At 36.6% G+C, this 11,827-nt stretch overlaps 1 protein-coding gene across 1 annotated transcript; it reads right to left on the reverse strand.

Moving 5' to 3' along the window:
- Positions 1 to 9,938: 9,938 nt before the first annotated feature.
- Positions 9,939 to 10,634, reverse strand: Bet1 (blocked early in transport 1). Its single transcript, XM_028305635.1, has one exon. It carries the CDS (start codon positions 10,375 to 10,377, stop codon positions 10,039 to 10,041), a length of 339 nt encoding a protein of 112 aa, XP_028161436.1. The 5' UTR covers positions 10,378 to 10,634; the 3' UTR covers positions 9,939 to 10,038.
- Positions 10,635 to 11,827: the final 1,193 nt, after the last annotated feature.

Raw genomic sequence — 11,827 nt, forward strand, 5'->3', positions numbered from 1 at the left:
GTCCAAGATTCTACTAATGTCCTATACAATGATGCACATCAGATAGCAATGTACAGCAAAAAGTTGCTAGTTACTTTTGTTATTGTTGAGAAAAATGAATTTCGATGATTCTTTTTTATTGTTATTTTACAGATTCTGTTTAGTTTTTATTGTGGAACCAAGCGTCAAAGATATTCCTTATATCCGGATTTAATTATTATTGAAAACATTGAAAACATACGGAAATAAATAAAAATTTCAAATACATTTCTGTGCAACATTTTATGTTTGGATGATTTAAATTTATTATTTGTTAAGTAATATAAGAATGAGCGGAGTTATGGGGTAATGTATTTTATGGTAGTAATGACATTGTAGAGTTCATAAAACTGTTGTCAATTGTTACAAAATAGTCCTATATCAACCACTTATAACCCTCCTTTGTGTCGCGAAGTTGCGTAAAAATGGACAGTCTTTATAAACTGATATAATATTCGTTTTCAAAAATAATTTTATACATTATTTGTATTAACGAAGTATTTTAGAAACTGATTTGACTACAATGTTAGCCTTGTATGATTGTTCGTATGTTAAGACGTTTGATTGAATATTGAATGTATTTTACTAATTGACTGATTTATCGGTTAGTTTCGTGTATATTATTGTTACATTTTAGTATAATACTGTACATAAAGTATGTATCTAATTAGAAATATCTACTACGGTTTAAGATCTTCTTATTTAGTACAAAAATACTGTATATTTTGGGGTTTACCAACACCACTTTTGTTAATTCTCTTAATGACTATAGAAAAAACATAATTATGTGCCATGAAAAGGTGGCGGAAGTTTTCCTACACCTTGTGCATTATTTCAATCCTTTAATCGTCTTTAAAGTAGCTACATTGTTTATTGTTGTACGTAGTTCAAAATGCAATAAGACATTCCCCAAAATGCATAGTAGATTATGTCTTGAGTGTACATTTGTGAAGAAGTTTTTTTTTATTTCCTTTACTTGTATAGAAGTGAAATAAAAATAAATTATGATGTACATTAATCAAATAGAACATCATTTTTGGAATATGTTAAGCTTTTGTTTATTAAAATTATTGCCCATAGTATTAACAATCAACTGCCTGTAACGATATTAGGTAAAATAAATAAGATATGACATGATTGTAAACGAAAGCAAAGCAAAACAAGCTTTGATTTGTATTGTGGGCTTCCAAACCGATTTAAAATCGACGACACTTTAACTTACTCAAATGTCATCAAAAGCCTTTACTCCGTTAAAAACATAAAATATCGCAATATAAAAATGATGCAACGTACACCAACATTTCTATTTGTTTTCAGATGTAACCAAATGTTTTACCTAAGCAATAAAGCAGTCAAATAATTTGTTTGTTTAATTTCGTGTATTAAGCGATTTTTATTTTAAAATACATCTAGTCTAGGACCCACTCCACTACATTTATGGACTACCAAACACCATGGTGAAAGTGAAGGGAACTGTGGCCCGCCGGCCTTTTTTTTTAACGTCGGGAAATGCTTTGCGCATACCCATTGGTCGATGGGGACGGCCAGTGGGTTATGTGGGACTCTCCCCGCCTGCTCACTAAAGGTGAAGCCTCCTACCCACTAAAACCCGACGGTGTCCACCAGAGAGCCCAAAGAAACGGAGCCGCTAGTTATTGTTCTGCCTCGTCCGCAGCTCCGCCTCAAGCTAGAGGGCTATTACGTGCTCTGTGCTAGAGGGAACTGGAAGGAACCCCCAATCAGCTCCTCCAGATTTTTTTATAGATGTTTCTCCTCGTAGCCCTGGTACAAACAACAGGACCCCCGGACCGCCGTAGTGGGTTACGGTTTGCTCCATGCCGCTGCTGATCAGAGAAGTACCGAGAGCGGCCCTCCAAAGAATGGGCCCGGGCAAACGCCCCGCAGTGGCTGTGGACCTGGACTTGAGCAGCCTTGCTTTATAACGTGTGCCGCGGCACAAAATAGGCCGCGGGCAAAAGCTAGTCCTATACATTACATTATCTATGACCTTTCAAAAACACGTACCATTGACAGCACTATTAGCTGTCACAGTGTAGTGCTGTAATAGGAGTATCGATGAAGCGTCTTTCCATTCTATACATAGCCAGAACGCAAGGGTGTGAAACTAATCGAGTATAGTTTGGATATGACTTTTTTTACTAAGCTCCTCCAAACTATACACGACCAGTACGCATACGCTGCGTACTGCTCGCGTATACTTTGTAGTGATCTTCCTCCAAAATATACATCGCCAGTACGCATACGGACTAATCATGTATGTATTGTAATAAGTGCGTGATTACAATTTATACGTGAGTAGTTGCATGCTAGTCATTTTGACTTATTGACCTCTCTTTCTATTACATATTAGCTTTCCGCCCCACACTGGTTCAAGAAACGATAAAAATGGAATTAGCGATTTACTCACTTTTTTCGATGGTATCATGTGTAGAATGTTATAAAAAACGTTTTTTTTAAGTTCTATTTTTCTGAGAAATGCGTAGTTTTTGATATATTACATGTTTTGTGTTTTATTTGTATGAAACGTTTCCTTCACGAGGCTCTTATTCAAAATGTTAAAATTTGTTAAAGATGACTACTTATAGGTTTTAAAGAGTTGTACTAATAGAAGCTAATACAGTAACAACTTTGTCCCAGTGCGTCCCCGTTTAGGATATAAGTGATATTTTCTAAGGTACGAAAAAGTATACAAAATATATGGATATAAGGCAACTTAATGATAATTTATTGATTTTCTAAAATAAAAAGAAGCTAAAAATCATTCCGATTTTAATCTTTTATTATTCAACATCATCATCAACATCTATAAACTCAAAAGTTTCATCATTATTTGAAGCTAGTAAATTTTTAACTTCATTAGGAAGAGGATATTTTGGACTCGCACTCATTTTTGGTCTTATTGTTAACAAAAAATGATCCGAAGAAATAAGTTTATTATTTAAAATATCACGATTGGTCACTTTTCGATTAAATGGCAATGCCAGATTTTGTATGGAAAGTGGCGTCTTTTTTTTTTCGCGCGGCCATCGACCAAACTTTGTTTTTTGATTACAAAATAGTGTAATAAACCAAACTTACTATGACATGTATACCTCTAAACTCAGTCTGAACTGAGTTACGAGCATTAGAAGTTTGATGATTTTCATACTAGATTTGCTTTTTGTGCGCAAGTTTTGTAAGAAATTGCAACAAAATATTGCGCTATTTTTTTATTGCGCTGATTCTGCTCCATATTGATGTCTGGAGCCTTTAATGGATGGTATTGTTTGTTTACACATACAATCTCACTATTTTGTTGCAATTTGTTAGAGAACTTTGCGCGCAAAATGCAAATCTAGTATGAAAATCATCAAACTTCTAATGCTCGTAACTCAGTTCAGACTGAGTTTAGAGGTATACATGTCATAGTAAGTTTGGTTTATTACACTATTTTGTAATCAAAAAACAAAGTTTGGTCGATGGCCGCGCGAAAAAAAAAAGACGCCAATTTCCGGCATTGTCTTTTACGCGTATGATTCTCTCTGATCTTTCTAAAATCTTTATTCCGCGATTCTGCAGCTTCTTCCGATAGTGCTCCTATTGGCATAATATCTAAGTGCAAAGCAAAACCAACTGTCATGAATAATTTAACAAAATTAAAACTGATCTTTAAATATCGATATGTACAAGTATGGCCTATCTTCATTGCACGCATGGATACGGGCTATGGAGACTATAGTACACATTGCTTATAGACTAGAATTTAAAACTTGGACAGCAAGAGGAAATAAAAAAGCAATTATGGAGAAACGAGAAGCGATGAAACTAGATTGCTAATAGGATATTGTGCAGCAAGGGGCTGGAACAACAAACGACGGAAATACTGCGGGTAGATTTTTTGCAGATCCAGAAAAAACATCCAACATCACTGGAGTTAGTCAAGATCTAATCGCTAGGTTGTCTGTATTATTATGGGCTATGGCTTCCGGTGAGCAAATAAACCACCAAAACCTCACTCAATGTGGATGGGAAACCGCTGAGTTGTTCGTCAGTTTATACGGTTGGTATTACATACCATCCAGCATGCATAAGCTTCTTATACATGGAGGTGACATCATAAAGCACTTAGATATTATGCCAATAGGAGCACTATCGGAAGAAGCTACAGAATCGCAGAACAAAGATTTTAGAAAGATCAGAGAGAATCATACGCGTAAATTTAACCGAAAAGTGACCAATCGTGATATTTTAAATAATAAACTTATTTCTTCGGATCATTTTTTATCAACAATAAGACCAAAAATGAGTGCGAGTCCAAAATCTCCTCTTCCTAATGAACTAGCTTGATGATGATGTTGAATAATAAAAGATTAAGATTGGAAGAATTGTTAGCTTCTTTTTATTTTAGAAAATCAATAAATTATCATTAAGTTGCCTTATATCCATATATTTTGTATACTTTTTCGTACCTTAGAAAATATCACTTATATCCTAAACGGGGACGCACTGGGACAAAGTTGTTACTGTATTAGCTTCTATTAGCATAACTCTTTAAAACCTATAAGTAGTCATCTTTAACAAATTTTAACATTTTGAATAAGAGCCTCGTGAAGGAAACGTTTCATACAAATAAAACACAAAACATGTAATATAGCAAAAACTATGCATTTCTCAGAAAAATAGAACTTAAACAAAACGTTTTTTATAACATTCTACACGTCATGATACCATCGAAAAAAGTGAGTAAATCGCTAATTCCATTTTTATCGTTTCTTGAACCAGTGTGCGCCCGCGGCTTCGCTCGCGTGGAATTTTGTCTGTTACAGAAAAACAATATCGCGCGTGTTCACACAAGAACATCACTACCGCGTGCCCCACCGCCCGCGCCCGCTCGGCCCCGCCGTCGCCCCTCGCGTCTCTGTCACTTTCTCTTTCGTCCACCTCAGAGCAACTATACGCAAATTTAATGTATTTCTGTTTTATCTAACAGTAAACCGTTTTAAACATGAAACAGTGTATCCTTCAACAATAACATAAGGAATCCCGAACAGCGCGCGTATTTGCTCANGTGAAAGCAATGATGACAGCAGCGACGTCATAATGCAAACAGCTTACATTGCTTGCGTAGTACTAAAGATTATTGGAACGTTGAGTACTGATACCGCAGTGGATAATGAGCACATATTTTGATTTCTTTGTGTATGAATGAGGGTTTTCGCGATTGAAAAATCCGCCAGATGTTGCGTGATTGGTGGATTTTGACATATCTGTCAATGTCATGTCAAAAATAACCAATCATGCAGCATTTGGACCTCGCGTCTACGTATTGCCATCTGGCGGATTTTCCAATCGCGAAAACCCTCATTTCTAGCTCAGCGCATTAGTTGGCTTCTATATCTCTATTTGTATCGTACCCGGCGAGGGCAGGTCGGCCTGCAGCAGCTGCGCGATGACCTGCGTGGCGTCCTCGCCCGGCTCGCCCTCCACCTGCACGGCCACCTGCTGCAGCGCCGGCGCCGCGCCGCCCGGCATGAGCTGCGCCAGCTGCGACGGGTCGATGGCCAGCACGTCCTGCGGCAAACGGCACGGTTCAATGACATTGACAATGATACTGCTGTACGGTAAAGCTAAGCGTCCACTTGTCGGTATCGTACGCAACGGACGCGTCGTACGAAACACATCGTATCGGATGTGCGATGCGTACGATGCGGACAGGTGGACGCACTTATATGAGTTTCCATATAAATAATACTACGATCCCCTTCAGGTTCAGAATGTCCAATTCCCAAAATGTCCAACGGTTTCAAAATGTCCAATTCCCAGAATGTCCAATTCCCAAAATGTCCAATTCCCGAAATATCCAATTCCCGAAATGTCAAATTCCTGAAATGTCCAGTTCCCGAAACGTCCTATTCCCAAAATGTCCAATCTACTATTATGATGGGTTTTTTTAAAAAGTCCTCATAGACTTTCTTAAAAATTAGTAATTAATAATATATTTCTGTACAAATGCGTTTAGTTTTTGCAAAATCGGCATATAAACATAAAAAAATTGTATTATTTGCAAAGAGTACGTAGAAAAAATTTGTAGCTACTGCACTTTATACTCGTACAAGTATGTATAGTTATTTATATTTTTTTATTTTGGCCTAAAAAGGAAATAATAATTTGTTATTATTTAAATTTAAATATTATTATGGTTATTTATGAAACATTTTTAAGAAAGCCTATGAGGACTTATTTAACAAACCCATCATAATAGTAGATTGGACATTTTGGGAATTGGACATTTCGGGAACTGGACATTTCAGGAATTGGACATTTCGGGAATTGGACATTTTGAGAATTGGACATTTTGGGAATTGGACATTCCGGGAGTTGGACATTTTGAAACCGTTGGACATTTTGGGAATTGGACATTCTGAACCTGAAGGTACGATCCGTTGCGTGCGATACGTCCGATGCGTACGATACCGACATGTGGACGCTTAGCTTTAATGTCAAAAATTTACTTTTTGATGCAAAAAATACCGTGTACCGGAATACGACTTCAATATTCATTCGACAAATGGGTACAAGTACGAGATAACATTTTTTATGAACAGAATTGATTACATGCACATTTTTGATCTGGATTAGACCAAACATTATAACAATCTAGAGTTGCGAGGTCTGATTAATGACATACTACCATATTTTTTGACCTCATAGAACAATAAGAAAAATATTTTTTCTTTACTTTTTGATTTTTGATTTTGGGATCAGTCCCTTGTTGACCATCATACCTTCACCAACACAAACTTAATTATCTTAAAAGCAAAGAGGTAGTAGTAGACACCAGCAAACAAACAGTGAACTACCCCCATAACAGAAACGGTTGCATTAACGGTACATTGAAATTAACCTGTATCATTAATTTACTCATTTGACATTTCATGCGATTGAATTGCGTTGCGAAACTACGTTTTACCCTAAGCGCAGACCACCGACTTTTAGTTGGCCGATAGTTGGGTCGGGTTGTTGATCAGTGTGGAGATGTATGAAAGTGCGCACCGATTTGGTATCGGCTGATTCTTCATACAATTTAGAACCAGGCCCAACTATCGGCCAACTAAAAATCGGTGGTCTGCGCCTAGGCTTAATGTCAATCTCCTCAATTTGTTATTAATCCTTTAAATTGCTATCCAAAAGATTCCTCAAACATCTTTAAAACTTAACCCATATAATCTTGTGAAGCCTCGTGCATTTTTCATAGAACCCAAATACATAAATACATCAATATACAACGTGTCCCAAAATTCAAGGATAAGCCGGCGCCGCAGGGTGGACATAGTCATGACTGCTTTAGGAAAAATAAGAAAAAAAATCTATCTCAATTATTTTTTAAGTTACACAATAAATTACGAAATTCGTCGAAAATTGACACCCCTTATGATATTTTACATTACCACGACTACAATTTTTCAAATACTTCAGTTTTTTTGTTTGTATCGGCAACTTAAGTAGTGCTGCTGTCCACCCCAATTCTTAAAACCCTCAGAATCCTTGCAGTTTTTACACAAAAGTTAATCAAAATATGATATTTCCTTAAAATTTTGAACGATTTTTACTTACACTCCACTTTGACTCGTCGTTTTGTAAAAAAACAGTATGAACACTACTGCGGCAAGCCGACAATACAAACCTAGCATTTAAAGTCTCGCATAATATTGTATTTAATGCGCGTTGAACTTTCTTCTCTCACTCTCTCTCATATTAATTAAATTGTTATTTAATTTGAAATCTACCTAATCAATTTAATTTCAAAAACCACTTACAATAGTTTTAAAAATCTAGATTTATTATAGATTCAGTAAAATAATAATATTTTATGTAATAATATCAAATAAATGTAATTTTAAATATAGTTCCATATTTTACTGAATTTTACTAAATCAATATCAACTAAACACACTCTAGTCAAGTGTAAGTGGTGTAGTAGAAACTAATCGAGTATAGTTTGGAGATGACTTTTTTTACTAAGCTCCTCCAAACTATACACGATCAGTACGCAAAATTCGTGTATAGTTTGGAGTCACAGATTTATAAACAGGCACTCCGAAATATACACGAGCAGTTTCCTATGGGTGCGTTCTGGCCATGTATAGAACGGAAAGACGCATCGATGAATTTGGACGACTCAAAATCGTTCGTTCTTTTCAGCCAAATGACACGTCCACTGCTGGAAAAATAAATAAATAAATAAATAAATAAATATCCTTGGACATTTTACACTGCGCTTCTAGTCCCAAACTAAGCAAAGCTTGTACTATGGGTACTAGAGAACGGATATAAACATACTTAAATACTTTTTTTTTTTTTGTAAATACATACTTATTATACATAGAAAACACCCAGTCCAATACAAACAAATATGTTCATGCACACAAATGTTTGTACTGTGCGGGAATCGAACCCGCAACCTCCGGAATAGTAGTCCGTTTCGAACCACTACACCAAACGGCCGACAAAAAGGCCCCTCCCCATACGATTTCCACAAATACCGTTCTTGCATTGCCTGCATGCATCCAGGTATAACTTCTCATGACCTTCACCATCACCAGATTCGTCGGTCCACTTAGTGGGAAGCCTGCCTTTATTTATGCACACATTATGATGTCCATCGGTCGCTTCACATAGTTAACTTTCTTTCATTCTGCATAATTATTGAGTTGAGGACGTACAATATAAAACACGGTTCATGTTTTGACGGCTTTCTTGTTATTTCAAGTCTGGGTCTTAGGTTAGGAGGCCCTGAACACAGAACACTTAATACCCCTGAATGTCCCTGAGATGTAGTACCTACTATTTTATCGATAGCCAAGACTAGGTTAGGCATTAGGTACATCACTAAGGCTGGGTTGCACCATCTTACTTTAACTTTGACAAACGTCAAAAATCTGTCAATCAAACTCCATACAACAACAACAAGCATCAGTTGGCGTCGTTATTTATTAGTTTTTTTTTAGTTACGGTCGAAGCCTCTTGGAGTATGAGTATTCTTTGGTCGAAGCGGTGTAACTCAGATTATGCAAATAAAAACGAACAAACTTGTATTTTTTCGTTTCTATCAGCCAGAAAGTGCAGAAAGTAAATTGTGATAATTTGCTCAAAGCAGCAGTGGACCTGGAACCTAACAGATTAGGGAAATTACGTGATTAAGTTTTTTTTGTACTTATAAACAACAAAAAAAAAACATAATTAAACAACGAAATTACATACATTACAATACAAAGGAAGCATACTACTATGCTTGCTTTGAATTATTAAAACCTCAGTGTCATGGAAAGTCACAGTGTTAATATTGTGTTTTACGTTGCCGACTCAGTTACAAACCGAAAACATTTGTTTGGAGATGCAATAACATATGCAAAACAAGGAAAAGTACTATACATTCTTTACGACGAATGGGATGAGCTGCCTCAATTATCTCAAGATTTGAATTTGGTTAACAAACATTACATGAAAATGATAAGTTTTCTATATGTAAAATCTATTGAGTCTCTTATAGAAAGTTTGTCATCTCTACCCGATTGGCAGAATATTCCGTCTACAATAATTTTAGATGATATAAATGCATACTGCCCCAAAATGCAGGACGCTTGCGGTGTTACTGCACTACTGAAACATATTGCTATAAGTTGTGCATCAGTGTTGAAGTCACCTTGCAGGATAAGAATATCAATAAATGAATCACTTGGAGAAGATTATTGTAATACGTTGAAGGAATTATATAGCATACCATGTGGACAATAAATGATTTCATTTAAAGAAACCTCTCATTTCATATTATTCCCTTAGTGTAGAGAACAACTTTTGACTACTGTAAAGTAAGTATCTAGGTAATTATTAAATGATATATTTTATAATAAAAATTTAAGTAGTTAAATGTATTACACTTTATTTACAAGTAAATAATAAATATACATAATCAAGGAATGAAAATTCGGGGCAATATTCATACTGTAACATTTTTTGAGATCACCTAAACTTCAAAACAATATAGAGCAAAAAGAAAACGAAAATTGAGAACAAAAACAGATAAAATATGTAGTAATTATGATTGCCCTTTCCCAGCTTCAGCACCCTGCCCATAGTTTTCCCAAGGAAGCCAGAGCTCCTGTCAACATCGTCGTCGAGGCCTCGCAATATTTTATCCTGGTATCGGACTTCATTGCCTATTTCTATAGACATATGCTTTAGTGTACTTATTTTACCACTGAGTTCTTCTGCCATCCTTTCATTTTCGTGTTCAAGAACATCGTCGGTAGGAGCACGAGGTATTGGCTGATACTGGTAGCCTTCGCGGGCTCGACGCATACTGCTTCTGCCTGCCGTTTTGCTGTCTAGATCTCTACTCTTCAAGATTTACACTGGATGCTTAATTGGTTTTTCTTGAATGATAAAGATATATTTAATGATTATACATTACATTTGACGACTTCCGTTAAAAAGGCAACCAACTTTAATCAATTATGAATTAATCTTACAAAATTAATTCACATTAGGTTTCGAAAGATTTGTTTTTGTAATTTCTCCAACTTTTCTTCCAGCTGACTATGATGAAATTTAGGGTGTAATTATGGCCTGAGGGTTTTTTTTAACATGACACATCCAGTACTCACTATTGGTAATAATATTAGATAGACGATTTACTATTGGTCAATAGAGTAAAATCCACAAACATCGTAGGTCATAAAACACTAGTCTTTGAAAGTGACACTTGACATTCTTGACAACAATCTGACAAATCATCAGTTTTAGCATTGACGTATATACTATGGACCGGGCATACATAAAGGTGTTCTAGGTACACGATGTTGGGAAAGGAACATGGCCGCAATATAGGCCCAGACGGCCGTTTGGTGTAAAGCCTGGTCCGTGAGCACGTAGAATCCCGTCCGATGACCCCAAGCTACCCATATTTATCGCTCGCACGTAATTATGTTTATGTTGCTGTCGCGCTCGCACACTCACTGCGGGCGCCCGTCGCACAGTCGCGACAGCAATATAATTACGCGCGAGCGATAAAGATGGGTAGCTTGGGGTCATTGGACGGGATTCTACGTGCTCACGGACCAGGCTTTAGTGGTTCGGAACGTACTATAATGCTGAGAGGTCCCAGGATCGATTCACGGCCCGGGCAGAAATTTAAATTATGAATTTTAATTTTTGTGATGGGTCTGGGTGTTACTATGTATAATATAATGTAAAGTACGACCAACTAGCAGCGATACAAAAGGTCGATACGACTTTCGAGTTGACAATACTCTTCCCATCTTGTGTTAATGTCTCGGTCTCCCACCAAAATAAAATATGTCAAAGTCAGACGGGTTCACCCATCCATGACATTGGGTTTGTTTACATTTGGTATAGATGACCCACGCTGAACTGTCCCACCAAACTCAATGACAGGGGGGCGCTACCATCGTTCAACTATATGATTTCCAACATGGCAAAAATCGGAACCAGCGATCCGGTATTGACGGTGGCGCCCCACTGTCAATGTCATCTATAGGACAGTCCAGTATTTTGGAACTATATCGCTTCTCGTTGGCCATACTTTATGTATTTAAAAAAAAATTCCTTATCCAGTACCCAAGGATATTTATTATAATTATTAAGTTTCAATCCATCTGAAAGATGGGTGTACTTAATCTATGATGCGGGCCTCAGCCAAGCATCATAAGTTACCCATCTATAAGATGGAGGGAGAGTATCAGATTTTGCTATCCTTATTATTTCATAATCTTAGTCATACAAGGTATTT

This window comes from Ostrinia furnacalis, unplaced genomic scaffold (assembly GCF_004193835.3).
Source record: "Ostrinia furnacalis isolate ACB-3 unplaced genomic scaffold, ASM419383v2 OfSCF0183, whole genome shotgun sequence".
Lineage (NCBI taxonomy): Eukaryota > Metazoa > Arthropoda > Insecta > Lepidoptera > Crambidae > Ostrinia > Ostrinia furnacalis.